The 16,456-nt window shown below is 39.3% G+C and overlaps 1 protein-coding gene and 1 long non-coding RNA gene across 6 annotated transcripts in view; one reads left to right on the top strand and one right to left on the bottom strand.

The window, feature by feature from the left end:
- Positions 1 to 7,752: 7,752 nt before the first annotated feature.
- The window catches only part of LOC113595399 (uncharacterized), a 49,705-nt gene continuing 41,001 nt past the window's right edge, over positions 7,753 to 16,456 (top strand). The window contains exon 1 of the long non-coding RNA XR_003415899.2: positions 7,753 to 10,741. This is a non-coding gene — a long non-coding RNA (uncharacterized LOC113595399). The remainder of the gene's footprint in view (positions 10,742 to 16,456) is intronic.
- The window catches only part of GLYAT (glycine-N-acyltransferase), a 60,400-nt gene continuing 53,342 nt past the window's right edge, over positions 9,399 to 16,456 (bottom strand). For all 5 annotated transcript variants that reach the window (XM_053203138.1, XM_053203140.1, XM_053203139.1 and 2 more), the window contains 3 exons: positions 12,676 to 12,802; positions 11,137 to 11,308; positions 9,399 to 10,719 (listed from right to left, as the gene is read on the bottom strand). In XM_053203138.1, the coding sequence (XP_053059113.1) occupies positions 10,317 to 10,719; positions 11,137 to 11,308; positions 12,676 to 12,802 (702 nt within the window). In that variant the 3' untranslated portion in view covers positions 9,399 to 10,316. The remainder of the gene's footprint in view (positions 10,720 to 11,136; positions 11,309 to 12,675; positions 12,803 to 16,456) is intronic.

Here is a 16,456-nt window from a genome sequence, read left to right as displayed (position 1 = left end):
AGGGAGCCTGATATGGGGCTCGAACCCATGGGCCATGAGATCATGACCTGAGCCGAAGTTGGATGCTCAACTGACTGAGCCATCCAGGTGCTCAGAACCAAGACCTCTTGACTGAGTGATTGATTCTATGTTTACCTGTATAGAAATGCGAAGTACATTGAGCCATTTTATGTGTCAGAAAGCAAGAAAGCTTTCAAACATTAATGAGGCCATGTCCAAAGAATTAGGAATTAAAGACCAGACGAACAGGATGTTCTACAGGCTGAAGCTGTAATAATGGAGAGTTATGACTGAGGTTCAAATACACTGAATCTGAAAATTATGAGTCTGTGTGACACACAAAAAGATACTCAGGGAAAACTGACAAAGTCTCAAAAAGTGTGATATTTACCTATTGAATCATTGAAAAATGTGAAAATTAATCTTAACTACAACAGACAGTATTTTCTTTTTTTTCGAGTTTTTATTTAAGTTCTAGTTAGTTCAGATATGATGTAATATTGGTTTCAGGTGTAGAATTTAGTGACTCATCACATACATGTAACACCCAGTGCTCATCACAAGTGCCCTCTTTAATCCTCATCACCTATTCAACCCATCCCCCATGCACCTCCCTCCATCAACCCTAATTTGTTCCCTATCATTAAAAGTCAGTTTGGTTTGCTTACCTTTTTTTCCCTTCCCCTATGTTTATCTGTTTTGTTTCTTAAATTCCACATATGAGTGAAATCATATAATATTTGTCTTTCTCTGACTTATTTCACTTAGCATAATACACTCTAGTTCCATCCATATGGTTGCAAATGTTAAGATTTCATTCTTTTTTGTCATTGAGTAGTATTCCATTGTGTGTGTGTTTGTGTGTATACCACCTTCTTTTTTAAAAATTTTTTAACATTTATTTTATTTTTGAGAGACAGAGAGAGAGAGAAAGAGCATGAGCACATGATCGGGGGAGGGGCAGAGAGAGAAGGAAACATAGATTCCGAAGCAGGCTCCAGGCTCTGAGTTGTCAGCACAGAGCCCAAAGCAGGGCTTGAACCCACAAACTGTGAGATCATGACCTGAGCCCAAGTCAGACACTTAACCGACTGAGCCACCCAGGCGCCCCTTTAACACCACTTCTTTATCCGTTCATCGCTCGATGGACATTTGGGCTCTTTCTGTAGTTTAGTTATTGTTGATAATGTCCTATAAACTTTGGGGTGCACGTGTCCCTTTGAATTTCTAGTTTTGTGTCCTTTGGGTAAATATCTAGTAGTGCAATCGCTGGATCTCAAGGTAGTTCTAATTTTAAGGAAATATTTTAAGTTCTATTTTAAGTTTTTGAGGAAGCTCTATACTGTTCTCTAGAGTAGCTGCACCAGTTTGCATTCCCACCAACAGTGCACTAGGGTTTCCCTTTCTCCACATCCTCCCTAACATCTATTGTTTCCTGAGTTGTTAATTTTAGTCATTCTGGCAGGTGTGAGGTGATATGTCATGGTGGTTTTGATTTGTATTTCCCTGATGATGAGTGATGTTGAACATCTTTTCATGTGTCTATTAGCCACCTGTATGTCTTCTTTGGAAAAATGTCTGTTCATGTCTTCTGCTCGTTTCTTAACTGGATTATTTATTTTTGGGTGTTAAGTTTGATAAGTTCTTTATAGACTTTGGATACTAATCCTTGATCAGATATGTCATTTGAAAATATCTTCTCCAATTCCATAAGCTGTCTTTCAGTTTTGTTGATTGTTTCCTTTGATGTGTAGAAGCTCTTTATCTTGATGAAGTCCCAATGGTTCATTTTTGCTTTTGTTTCCCTTTCCTCAGGAGACATATCTAGAGAGAAGTTGCTATGGCTGATGTCAAAGAGGTTGCTGCCTGTGTTCTCCTGTGGGATTTTGATGGTTTCCTGTCTCACATTTAGGTCTTACATCCATTTTGAATTTATTTTTGTGTAGGTAATAAAGTTGTCCAGTTTCATTCTTCTGCATGTTGTCCAGTTTTCTCAGCACCATTTGTTGAAGGGATTGTCTTTTTTCTATTGGATATTATTTCCTGCTTTGTTGAAAATTAGTTGACCATAGAGTTGTGGGTCCATTTCTGGGTTTTCTACTCTGTTCCTTTGATCTATATGTCTGTTTTTATGCCAGTAGCATACTGTATTGATGACTATAGTTTTGTAATATCACTTGAAATCTGGAATTGTGATACCTCCAGTTTTGTTTTTCTTTTTCAGTATTGCTTTGGCTGTTTAGGGTCTTTTGTGGTTCCATACAAATTTGAGGGTTATTTGTTCTAGCTCTGTGAAAAATGATGTTGGTATTTTGGTAAGGATTGCATTAAATGTGTAGATTGCTTTAAACTGTGTAGACATTTTAACAATTGTTCTTCCAGTCCATTAGCATGGAATATATTTCTATTTCTTTGAGTCTTATTCAGTTTCCTTTATCAGTGTTTTATAGTTTTCAGAGTACAGATCTTTCGCATCTTTGGTTAGGTTTATTCCTAAGTATCTTACGGTTTTGGTACAATTATAAATGGGATTGATTCCTCGATTTCTCTTTCTGATGCTTCATCATTCGTATATAGAAATACAACAGATATCTGTACATTGATTTTATATCCTGGGACTTTGCTGAATTCATTTATCAGTTATAGTAATTTTTTGTTTTGGGTTTTTAAAAAAGTTTTTTTATTTATTTTGAGAGAGAGAGCATGCGCAGGGGAGGGGCAGAGAGAGAGAGAGAGAAAGAGAGAGAGAGAGAGAGAGAGAGAGGAAGAGAGAATTATAGGCAGGCTCCATATTGTCAGCATAGGTCTTGATCCCACAAACTGTGAAATCATGACCTGAGCTGAAACCAGGAGTCGGATGCCTAACTGACTGAGCCACTCACACACCCCATTTCTAGCAATTGTTTGGTGGAGTATTTTGGGTGTTCTATGTAAAGTATGTCATCTGAAAATAGTGAAAGTTTGACTTCTTTGCCAATTTGGATGCCTTTTATTTCTTTTTGTTGTCTGTTTGCTGAGGCCAGGACTTCCAGTACTATGTTAAATAACAATGGTGAGGGTGAACATCCCTGTCTTTTTCCTGACTGTAGAGGTGAAGCTACCAGTTTGCTCCATTGAGGATGATATTAGCTGTAGGTCTTTCATATATGGCCTTTATGATGTTGAGGCATGTTCCGTCTGTCCCTACTCTGTTGAGGGTTTTTATCAAGAATGGATGCTGCATTTTGTTAAATGCTTTTTCTGCATCTATTGACAGAATTATATGGTTCTTATCTTTAATTAATGTGGTGTATCACCTTGATTGATTTGTGGATATTGAGCCACCCCTGCAGGCCAGGAATAAATCCCACTTGACCATGGTGAGTCATTCTTTTCATGTACTGTTGGATTCAATTTGCTAGTATCTTGTTGAGAATTTTTGCATCCATGTTCATCAGGGATATTGGCCTATAACTCTCCTTTTAATGAGGTCTTTGGTTTTGGAATGAAAGTAATTCTGGCCTCATAGAATTAATTTGGAAGTTTTCCTTACATTTCTATTTTTTTGAACAGTTTGAGAGGAATAGGTATCAACTCTTCTTTAAATGTCTGGTAGAATTCTGCTGGGAAGCCATCTGGCCCTGGACTTTTGTTTCTTGGGAGATATTTGATTACTTATTCAATTACTTTGCTGGTTAAGGGTCAGTTCAAATTTTCTAATTCTTCAGGGGAGAGGGGAAAATGGGTGATGGGCATTGAGGAGGGTACTTATTGGGATGAACACTGGGTGTTGTATGTAAGCGATGAATCATGGTAATCTACCCCCAAAACCAAGAGCACACTATATACACTGTATGTTAGACAACTTGACAATAAATTATATTAAAAAGAAAATTGTAAAAATTAAACAAAATTTTTTTTCTATTTCTTCCTGTTTCAGTTTGGCGGTTTATATGTTTTTAGGAATTTGTCCATTTTTTCCAGATTGCCCAGTTTTTTGGCATATAATTTTTTATAATATTCTCATGATTATTTGTATTTTTGTGGTATTGGTTGTCATCTTTCCTCTTTTATTTGTGATTTTATTTATTTGCGTCCTTTCTCTTTTCTTTTTGATAGGTTTGGCTAGGGGTTTATCAATTTTATTAATTCTTTCAAAGAACCATCTCTTAGTTTCATTGATCTGTTATAGTGTGGTTTTGTTTGTTTCTATATTATTTATTACTGTTTTAATATTTATTATTTACCTTCTTCTGCTGGCTTTAGGCTTTATTTGAGGTTCCTTTTCTAGCTCCTTTTGGTGGAAGATTAGGTTGTGTATTTGAGACTTTTCTTGCTTCTTGATGTAGGTCTATACTGCTACATACTTCCCTCTTAGGACTGCATTTGCTGCATCCCAAAGTGTTTGGACTGTCATGTTTTCATTTTCATTTGCTTCCTTGTATTTTAGATCTCTTCTTTAATTTCCTGGTTAACCCATTAATTCTTTAGTAGTATGTTCTTTAACCTACATGTATTTGTGGTTCTTTCTGATATTTTTCCTGTGGTTGACTTCAAGTTTCTTGGAGTTGTGGTCTGAAAATAAGCACGGTATGATCTCAATCTTTTTGTACTTGTTGAGGCCTGATTTGTGACCAGTATGTGATCTGTTTTGGAGAATGTTCCATGTGCACTAGAAAATAATGTGTACTTTGCTGCTTTAGGGTGAAATGTTCTGTATATATCTGTTAAGTCTGTCTTGTCCAGTGTGACCTCAGCCGAAGTTAGATGCTCAACTGATTGAGCCACCCAGGTGCCCCATCCCATTCAGTACTTTGAATATATCATGCCAATCCTTTCTTGCCTGCCAGGTTTCTGTGGAGAGCTCTGCTGTGAACCTGGTTTGTCTTCCTTTATAGGTTAAGGACTTTTTTCCCCTACTGCTTTCAGGCTTCTTTCCTTGTCTGTGTATTTTGTAAAATTTAGCACAATATGTCTTGGTGTTGACCAGCTTTTGTCGATTTTTATGAGACTTTTCTGTGCCTCCAGGATTTTGATGTCTGTTTCCTTCCCCAGATTAAGGAAATTTTCAGCTATAATTTGCTAAAATAAACTTTTTGCTCCCCTTTTCCTCTCTTTTTTGGGGACTCCTATGATACTCATGTTATTATGCTTCATGTAGTCACAGAGTTCTCTAAGTCTACATTTGTGATCTGATACTTTCCTTTCCCTCTTCTTTCAGCTTCAGTATTTCCCCTAATTTTATCTTCTTTATCACTTATTCATTCCTCTGCTTCTTCCAACCTTGTTGTCATTACATCCTATCAGTTTTGCATCTCAGTTATGGTATTTTAAAATTTTTGCCTGACTAGTCTTTAGTTCTTTTATCTCTGCAGTAAGGGACTCTGTAGTGTCTTATATGCCTTTCTCAAGCCCAGCTAGTATCTTTAAGATTGTTGTTTTAAATTCTGGTTCAGGCATATTACATACATGTTTTGATTAAATCACTGGCTGTGACCTCTTCTTGTTCTTCTTTTGGAGTGAATTCCTCCATCTTATTTTTTCTAGGTCACTGTGTGTGTGTGTGTGTGTGTGTGTGTGTGTGTGTGTGTGTGTGTTAGGAAAGCCTGTTTTATTTCCTTCTCCTGAGAGTAACGGCTATGTTAAGAAGAGGTCCTATACTGTCCAGGGCTTCAGGAAGTGTTTCAGAGTGTGTACTCTGCTTTTATGTTTTGGCTGCTCTTACCCTCAGTTGATCCTCTGCAGAGTTTCTCCTTGCCTGCAGTGGGGTGTTTGGACTTTGTCCAGTGTGTGGCATTTTAACTAGTTATGCTTTGGTCTCATTGTTAAAATAAGTCTGATCCTATAATGCACTAGAGCTGAAGCTTTTCAGCACTCTATGAACAGTAGACTTGGTGTGTGCAAGGGTTTGTGCTGGTCGTCTAGGGTAGGAGCCTGCTGCACTGGTTCTCAGGCACACTTGCCCTAGTCCAGAAGCATCTGCAGAGCACAGGGTGCAGGGCATGGTATAAATGGCTCCAGCCTCCACTGGGGTGCTGTGTTGCTCATGGAAGTCTGTCAGCAGTGCTGATGGGAGAGGGGGAAAATATTATTTCCCTGGCTTTCTCATCCCTGGAGAGGAGCATTCATGCCTGCTGCTGTTCAGGAAGCCCTCACAGAAGAGTGAAGAATCTCCCCTTTGTGTCCCTGGCTTCTATTAGATCCCTGCCTTCATCCTGTGTCCAAGCCAGTCCTGTGTTATACCTCAGGTGCATGCTAGGTTTCAAAACTCCAAATTTTGGGGGCTGCCACATTGTGGACTCACACTGATCATCTGGGGGAGGGTCTTACCAAGCTGTGGCTGGTGCTAGTTTGTCCCAGAAAAGCAGTTGCACAATCACACAAGGGCTCAGACTACATGGTAAAGCACCGAAAGAAGACAGCACCAAGGTTTGCTACTCTCATCTGATGTCTCTGCTCCTATGTTAATGAACAGGGCAGTACATTGGTGCCTGCCAGCATTTTTGCCTCCTGAGAGGCTGTGCCACATCTCTCAAATGCATTCCAAGAGGGGAACTGTCTTTTCCAGTGCAATCCAAAGGATCTCAAACCACACTGTCCACTCCGGGGCCTCTGGCTCCTTCCCCACAGGAGTACCACTATTGCTGCCAGGCTTTACTTGGGGGTGGTGCAGACTCCTAAAACTCCAGACTTTGAGCTTCCCTGCTTGTAAAAACTTGTGATAATCAGCCTCTCTACTTTTCCTAGTCAATGGTTTTGGGGGAATGTTTCTCTTGTGCAAATTCCTGTGTGTCACCTTCTCTCTGTTTCTCTCTCTCTTTCTTCTCTCTCCAAGATCAAGGCTCCCTCCCCTCTGCAGCACCCACAGTTCTTTTCTCCCCAGTCATATCGCCACAACTTTTATCTTCCACAGTGTGGCTTCTTTTCTCCCTCTGGTTCTGCAGTTTGTTCTCTCAGCATTCAGATAAATTTCTTGGGTGTTTGGAGTGATTTGGCATTTATATAGCTGTGTTTGAGGGACAAGGAAAGCATAGGACCCCCTACTGCTCCACCATCTTAACTCCTTTTCTGTATGTCCCAGCATTTTCTTTTCTATTTGAACTTTTATTTTGTTAAAAAAAAACTCAGAAAAATTGCAAAAGCATTACATTAAACACACACATACTCTTCACCTCTATTCACCAATTAGAGTTTGCCATATTTTCTGTATAAGTCTTTTAAATTCTTATGTAGGCTACAGACATTATGACAATTTATTCCAAATATTTTAGCATGTATCATGGAAGTATAGGGATATTCTCTTATATAACCATAGTATAATGATCAAATTCATAAAACTTAATATTTCTCTACTACTAGTAACTAATACACTGACCATGTACAATTTTTGCCAATTATGGCAATAGTATCCTTTATGGAATTTTTTTTTCCTGATCCAGTATCCAATCCTGAACCTCAGATTGCTTTTAGATGTTGTGTTTTTTAGATTCATTTTCTCTGGAACACTTCTTCCACCTTCCTTCTTCTTTCATGATATTTAGCATTTTTACATGTACATGTCAGTTGTATTATAGAATGTCCTTTAATTTTGGCTCTTGTATTCTTTTCTGAGGTATTTAATTTTTTCCTATTGACCATATTCAGGTTATAAATTTTATTTTTTTCAGGTTATGCATTTTAGATGGTAATATATTAAAATTATTATTTCTTCACTGGTGAATCACATCCAGAGACACATCCAGATCACATCCAGATAGGTCCTACGGTTGATGATATTAAATTTTGTTCACCTGGTTAAGGAGGCACTTTAAAAAACTCATATATTGTATTTGAAATCTCCAAAGCCATATGAAATATCCAAATTTTAGAGATTTTTTAAAAGATATCCTTAGGAGTTGTGATGTCCTAAGTACAAAAGAATACAAGCATCCCTCAGTGGTTCCCTTCAGATCCAAAAAGTTCTCCAAGTTTATAGTTTTGCATCTGAAAACACTAAACCCAATTAGTTCTCAAGGAACTTTGAGGAATGCTAGATTGTAGATATGACTGATCATGGAGTGGTGTGAAGGACCTTCAAGACAAGGGACTGGGAAGCTGAGCTGGTACTGAACAGTGTAGATGGAGAATGTGGCCTTGAATTGAAGCCATGGAAGACAGTAAAGATGTTACTCTGAATACAAAAGATCCTTCAGGTCACATTTCCAACTCATAGCACTGAAAGATCTTGTTTTTCCATGGCACAATTCTCAACAGCTGAAGATATTATTTTGCTTTATTAAAAATTAATCTATGCTATTTTCTAGTGACCACGTTTTATGAAGAAGTAGTGAAAGTGTAGTTTGATGTCTGCCTAATGCACTCTTTAATGACAACGTTTATAGAAGCTTTAAGAATTTGTAATGAAGTAATATTATCAATCAATTAAAGCACAATGTAAATTATAATTACAAAAGTAAAATGATATACCTAAGTAGTGTGCAATATGAATTTTCATCTATTGTTCTAGGACATAAAATATGTTCAATTATTTCTCTAAACCAATGGTTTTCAAAGCCCGATTCGTGGACCAATGCCAGTATCAGGATCACTTGGAAAGGTGTTAGAAATTTAAATTCTGGGGCTCTACCCAAAATCTACTGAATCAGAAACTTAGGAGATAGGCCTCACAGTCTGTGTTTTAACAGGTCTGACAGTTAAATCACAGTCTGTGATTCTGATGCAGGCTCAAATTTGAGAATCCTTCCTCTAGACCACTGGCTCTCAGTCATAGGTGACTTTGCCTTCAAGGCACATTTATCAATATCTGCAGACATTTTTAGTTGTCATAACTGGGACAGAAGGTGCTACTGGCATCTAGTGGATGGATGCCAGGGGTGCTACTAAGTATTCTAAAAATGCACAAGACAGCCCTCACCCCACAGCAAAGAATTGTCCAGCCTAAAATGTCCATTGTGCCAAGGTTGAGAAACCCTAACTCGCCAAGAAATTAAACCTCAGTCAGTTTCTGAGGGTTGGAGGGACTTCATTCTCAATCTGTAGCCTAATGCCAGGCTTAGGTGGACCAGAAGGAAACAGGTTCTTAATCCAGGTGATTACCTTCATTCCAGTGTTCTCTTTGCTATTTCTTTTGAACTGTTGGGGCAAGGACCCCTCCCAGCTCACCTGTCACCACCAGGAAGAATATCCCTCCACACTCCCAACTAGACTCTCCCATGAGACAATTATCAGAACTTCACAGAATCCAGGCATCCTGAAATAACGTGCCCAGGGCAAGTGGGGGCAATGGGTAACCATGCCCTCCCCATCACCTTCTGTCTCTCTCAGTTAATATCCACTCCCTAGGTCTTGGCACTCCTACTTCTCTCTCTCCATAAACTCACCCATGCGCTCTCCATTATGAATCACTTTGTTTCAACCTGTACAGTGAAACACAAAATCTTTTTATTGTCTGGGGTTTCAGGTGGGTTTAGGAAGGTCTGCTTTTAGAAACAATATTGAGCCAGGGCACCTGTGTGTCTCAGTTGGTTAAGCATCCAACTTTGGCTCAGGTCATGATCTCACAGTTTGTGGGTTTGAGCCCCGGCATTGGGCTTGGTGCTGACATCTCAGAGCTTGGATCCTGCTTCGGATTCTAGGTCTCTCTCTCTGCCCCTCCCCACTTGTGCTCTGTCTGTCTCTCTCAAGAACAAACAAACATGAAAAAAATTTTAGAAACAATATTGAACCATTTTCCCTGGTGTGAGTGTGAGGAGGGGACAGACAGGCTAACATTAAGTCTTTGTCTTATTAACCCTCTCTGCTATATCATGTGTATCACGTTTAACCTAATTTCTCCTATGTACTTGTATATATTTAGTGTACCTCTAAAGCAGTAATCAGAGGAAAAGATAATCTCTACAGACCTAATGAGCAGAATATGCTTGCTGAGTACTAAGGAAAAGGCCATAGAAAGAAAGAGGAATAAGTTATAATGCCCAGGAAATATTACCCTTTCCTGGAAGATTTGGCAGGGCTCTACCAATCCGTGTACTAGGAGTTCTAGGAGAAGCTATTTGGGGCACCAGGTAGCTGATGAAGGAGCATCACAGAGATCCCAGAAGTATGGGAGGCTAAATTCTGTGGGGCCCACTGAAGGAGTACCTGGGCTGCTTCATAGTGATAAATCTAAAGGAATCCCATCTGCAGTTCGAGTGCAGGGACTGGGGTGGTCTTGCTGACCAATCACACTGCTTCCCTGGAGCCCAAACAGTGCCATTCCTTTACTGATGATTACAATTATAACTTATTCTTTCTGTCTTCCCAGGCCTATCTGACATGGTCTTCTGTGCAGGGCTGCTTCACAGGGGCACACAGTGCCACTGGTTCCAGCCACAGGGTATGGTGATATGGTCAAGTTTCTTACAAACTTTCTGCATAGTTTTGTTACTCTTGTCAACGTGAGAATATATGGGGAAGCCAAGTTTGTTTAGATAGTGACTATGGGAATAGATGACTTGGGTGATAAGGCCGTGGGCCCGGTACTCAGGCAGGGTACCCGCCATCCGTAACTCTCCTGTCTGGTCCATCAGGTTCCAGGATACAGGCGTCCTCTCAGGCCCCAGCAGGCAGAAGGTGGGGAAGTTCTGGATACAGCGCTCGATGAATCTCTGGCTCCTCTCATTGCCGCCAAAATGCCAGAATTTATTCACCAAGGCAGCGTGGGTAACATCCAGGGAGGAGGGTTTAAACATCTCTTGGCAGCTATGGAGGAAAAGCAAAGTCTGTGAGTATGGAGGTTTTTATTTGTTCTTCCCTCTACTGTTTTGAGAGGCAGAGTAGGTAGAGGAAATAAGAAACACAAAGCCCTGGAGTATAGGTGAGTTTGTGATGACAAAGGGATGGAAAAGTCCACTGTTGTTGGAATGAGTGAGCAGGAAGAACAGGATAGGTCGAAGAAGCTGGCAGAAATCAGATATATTCCAGATGAGAAAAGAAATGGTGGAGTATTTTAAGCAAAGGAGGAATATGGTATGAATTACATCTTAAGAAAAGATTACTCTGACTGTTTTGAAGAATATTGACTGCAGATGGGCCAGAGTGGAAGCAGGGTGGGAAAATGGGAGGCTGTCTCAGTACTGAGAGCAGTAAGTGATGCAGAGTGATTTGTATCAAACTCACATGGCCTTGGGTTTGCCACTGTTGGGTGATAAGTTCTTTCCCTCCAGCAGGGAAGGAACTAGTTTCTTTATCGTCTCAGCCGTCATATAGAGAATGCAATGTGTTTGCTTGACTTGGAAGGATTTAGTAGCTGCAAGATTTTGTATCACCTCATTCAGGCTGGGCTGTGAACCTAGATGGGATTATGAGGAGAGACAATGATTTAATAAGTACATGCTGTGGAGAAGCTCCCCATTGGAGTAGGAAGTGTCTGGGATTTACAGTCAGAGAACCTAGGTTCTGGGCTCAGTGCTGCTGCTGTGTAACCAGAGTCAAGTAGTCAGGATTCGTGCAATTTTCCCTGTTTTATGTAAGAGAAAACATGCCCAGAAATTCATTAAGCCATTGGTGGCAAAGCGAGACTGGAACCAGGTTTTCTGGGCTACATAATCATGTAGTTTTGATAATTAAAGGAGAGAAGTTTTTTTTAAAAAGTAGTAGCCAATATCCATTGTGTACTTACTATGTTCCCAGTGTAGTAGATTGTTGCAGTAATGGCCTATATTTGCCCACATCTCCTTGAATCCATTCCTTGGGGTAGTCCTCGCCTGCACTGCATCTGACCTTGGCCATATGATTTGCTTTGGCAATGGGGAAGAATGAACTTGATGCAGAGAGAAGCTTAAAAGTGCTTGCACATCGGGGTTTGCCCTCCTTGTGATCTCAATTGCTTTGAAACCAATGCCATACAAATAGGCCTAGGCTAGCCTGCTGAGGTCAGGTGCTCCTATCATTCCATCACCATGGCAGCCAACGCTGACAGCCAGAACCATCATTCAGACATGTGACTGAGGCCATGTTAGAGCAATCAGGCCATAGTCCACCCATCAACTGATGGCAATTGCATGAGTAAGCCCAAGAGACACCAGCAGAACTGCCTTGCAAAGCCTAATACAAACTGTAGATTCACAGAATTATGCAGCAAAAGTCAACTATACATCCAGGTATTATAGTAAGAAATCCCTATTCAAGATTTCATTTAATCTTTTCAATGCCCCTGTGTTCTAGGAACTATTATTATCCTCATTTATGTATATGAAAGTCATGGTCTCCAAGAGGATAAGTCATGTGGCTAGGATCACATAGCAAGTAACAGGCAGATGCCATCCTAGGGAGTCTGACTCGGGGCAGGGGGCATATCCACACCATGACAGTTGTCCTTTATGATCTGGGAGGTGCTTTATGGCACAAGTCATCATTCTCATTCCAGGAATGGAAGACCTTGGGTGAAGCCCTCCTTTGGTACCCAGTTACCCTAAGGGATCCTGTATATGTCTACAAAATATGCCATAAATCATTGGCTATCCAGGAATTATATTATGTTCCCCTATATGAAGCCCATTTTTTGCAAGCTTTGAAGGTGTTTTTTTCTCCCTTTATGAGGGAGTTAAAAAATTGGCAGCAGGCTGAGGGTCTGGAGCTTGGGGGCAGGAGATATGAGTCATAGGGAAAATTGTTCAGGACAGAGGAGTGAGTCCGCACCCATCCCATTTCTCTTACTTTGGATCTGCAAATGCTGTTTCCAGTTGATGACTTCTGGTGAGACGAGACATTTCTGACAGTTCTTGAAGTCCTTGGAGTAGATTTGGTAAGTATTGGTGTAGTGATCAAGATCATCTGTCATCTCCTATGATCATTGGGAAAAGGGAAATAAAACAAATTACTTATATTTCACTATTGCAATACTTTTTCTAAATTCCACTATACTGTGAGTTTTTAACATTGAAATATTGTTGACACACAATGTTACAATAGTTTCAGGTGTACAATATAGGGATTCAACAAGTCTATACTTTATGCTGTGCTCACAATTATAGCTACCATCTGTCACCATATAACACTATTACACCACCACTGACTATATTCCCTATGCTCTACCTTTTATAGCATGAGTTATTCATGCTATAACAGGAAGCCTGTATCTCCCACTACCCTTCACCCATTTTGCCCATCCCTCTGCCCTCTTCCTTCTGGCAACCACCAGTTTGTTCTGTGTATTTATGGGTCTGTTTCTGATTTTTGTTTGTTCATTTGTTTCTTAGATTCCACATATGAGGGAAATCATACAGTATTTGTCTTTCTCTGTCTGACTTATTTTACTTTGCATAACACCCTCTAGGTCCATCCATGTTGTCATAGATGGCAAGATCTCATTCTTTTTATGGCTGAGTAATACTCCATTGTGTGTGTGTGTGTGTGTGTGAGTGTGTGTGTGTGAGTGTGTACACACTACATCTTCTTTATCCATTTTTCTATCGGTGGACATTTGGGTTGCTTCCACATCTTGGCTATTGTAAATAATGCTATAAACATAGGGGTGCATATATTTTTTCAAATTTGTGTTTTTGTTTTCTTTGGGTAAATACCCGGTAGTAGAACTATTGGGTCGTATGGTATTTCTAGTTTTAATTTTTTTTCTATTTTTTTTTTATTTTAGAGAGAGAGCACAAGCAGGGGAAAGGGGCAGAGGGAGAGAGAGAATCCTGAGCAGGCTCCATGCTGAGCATGGAGCCCCATGTGGGACTCGATCCCACGACCCTGAGATCTTGACCTCAACTGAAGTCAAGAGTCAAACCCTCATCTGACTGAACCACCCACATGCCCCTCTATTTTTAATTTTTTTTGAAAAACATCCTTACTGTTTTCCACAGTGACTATACCAATTTACATTTCCACCAACAGTGCACAAGGGTTCCTTTTTCTCCACATCCTCACCGACACTTGTTTTTTGTCTTTTTGACTATAGCCATTCTGACAGCTGTAAGGTGATACCTCATTATGGTTTTGATTTGTATTTCCCTGGTGATTAGTAATGTTGAGGATCCTTCATGTTTCTGGGCTATGTGTATGTCTTTTTTGGGAAAATATCTAATTCATGTTGTCCTATTTTTTTCTTTTCTTTTTTAAATTGTATTTAATTTATTTTTAAAATTTACATCCAAGTTAGTTAGTTTATAGTGCAACAATGATTTCAGGAGTAGATTCCTTAATGCCCTTTACCCATTTAGCCTATCACCCCTCCCACATCCCCTCCAGTAACCCTCTGTTTGTTCTCCATATTTAAGAGTCTCATATTTTTGTCTCCCTCGCTGTTTTTATATTATTTTTGCTTCCCTTCCCTTATGTTCATCTGTTCTGTGTCTTAAAGTCCTCATATGAGTGAAGTCATATGATATTTGTCTTTCTCTGACTAATTTCGCATAGTATAATACCCTCTAGTTCCATGCATGTAGTTGCAAATGGCAAGATTTCATTCTTTTTGATTGCTGAGTAATACTCCAGTGTGTGTGTGTATAAACATAAATAAATATAAATATATATATACATCATATATATGTGTGTGTATATATATATGAATATATATATACCCCACATCTTCTTAATCCATTCATCCATTGATGGACATTTGGGCTCTTTCTATACTTCGGCTATTGTTGATGGTGCTGCTATAAACATTGGGGTGCATGTGCCCCTTTGATATAGCACACCTGTATCCTTTGGGTAAATATCTAGTAGTGCAGTTGCTGGGTCATAGGGTAGTTAGAATTTTAATTTTTTGAGGCACCTCCATACTGTTTTCCAGAGTGGCTGCATCAGCTTGCATTACCACCAATAATGCAAAAGAGATCCTCTTTCTCTGTATCCTCACCAACATCTGTTGTTGCCTGAGTTGTTAATGTTAGCCATTCTGACAGGTGTGATGTGGTATCTCATTGTGGTTTTGATTTGTATTTCCCTGATGATGAGTGATGTGGAACATTTTTTATGTGTCAGTTGGCCATCTGGATGTCTTCTTTGGAGAAGTGTCTATTCATGTCTTTTGCCCATTTCTTCACTGGATTATTTGTTTTTTGGATGTTGAGTTTGATTAAGTTCTTTATAGATTTTGGATACTAACCCTTTATCTGATATGTCATTTGCAAATATCTCCTCCCATTCCATTGGTTGCCTTTTAGTTTTGCTGAAGTTCCCTTCGCTGTGCAGACTTTTTATTTTTATGTGGTCTCAATAGTTCATTTTTGCTTTTGTTTCCCTTGCCTCTGGAGATGTATTGAGTAAGAAGTTGCTGTGGCCAAGGTCAAAGAGGTTTTTGCCTGCTTTCTCCTCTAGGATTTTGATGGCTTCCTGTCTTACATTTTGGTCTTTCATCCATTTTGAGTTTATTTTTGTGTATGGTGTAAGAAAGTGGTCCAGGTTCAATCTTCTGCATGTCACTGTCCAGTTTTCCCATCACCACTTGCTGAAGAGACTGTCCTTATTCCATTGGATATTCTTTCCTGCTTTGTCAAAGATTAGTTGGCCATACATTTGTGGGTCCATTTCTGGGTTTTTTATTCTGTTCCATTGATCTGAGTGTCTGTTTTTGTGCCATTGCCATACTATCTTGAAAATTACAGCTTGGTATTACAGCTTGAAATCCGGGATTGTGATGCCTCCTGCTCTGGTTTTCTTTTTCAAGATTGCTTTTGTGGTTCCATACAAATTTTAGGATTGTTTGTTCTAGCTCTGTGAAGAATGCTGGTGTTATTTGATAGGTATAGAATTGAATATGTAGATTGCTTTGGGTAGTATCAACATTTTAACAATATTTGTTCTTCCTATCCAGGAGCATGTAATGTTTTTCCATTTTTTGTGTGTCTTCTTCAATTTCTTTCATAAACTTTCTATAGTTTTTGGTGTATAGATTTTTCACCTCTTTAGTTAGAGTTTCCTAGGTATTTTATGGTTTTTGGTGCAATTGTAAATGGGATTGATTCCTTGATTTCTCTTTCTGTTGCTTCATTGTTGGTGTATAGGAATGCAACTGGTTTCTGTGCATTGATTTTATATCCTGCCACTTTGCTGATGAATTCATGGGTCAGTTATAGCAGTTTATTGGTAGAATCTTTTGGGTTTTCCATATAGAATATTATGTTATTTGCGAAGAGTGAAAGTTTGACCTCCTCCTGGCCGATTTGGATGCCATTTATTTCTTTGTGTTGTCTGATTGCTGAGGCTAAGACTTCCAATACTATGTTGAATAACAGTGGCAAGAGTGGACATCCCTGTCTTATTCCTGACCTTAGGGGGAAAGCTTTCAGTTTTTCCCCATTGAGGATGGTATTAGCATTGGGTCTTTCATGTATTTATGCCTATTTTTAAATTGGATTCTTTAGGTTTTGGTGTTTAGTTAAAAGTTCTTTATGTATTTTGGGTATTAACTCCTTATGGTAAAAAACTGAGAACTTTTCCTGTAAGGTCAGGAAGAAGACAAGGATTTACACTCTTGCCACTTTTATTC

This window comes from Acinonyx jubatus, chromosome D1 (genome assembly GCF_027475565.1).
Source record: "Acinonyx jubatus isolate Ajub_Pintada_27869175 chromosome D1, VMU_Ajub_asm_v1.0, whole genome shotgun sequence".
Taxonomy (NCBI): Eukaryota; Metazoa; Chordata; class Mammalia; order Carnivora; family Felidae; genus Acinonyx; species Acinonyx jubatus.
The sequence above is the reverse complement of the archived record's forward strand: the minus strand, read 5'-3'. Positions and strand labels throughout refer to the sequence as shown.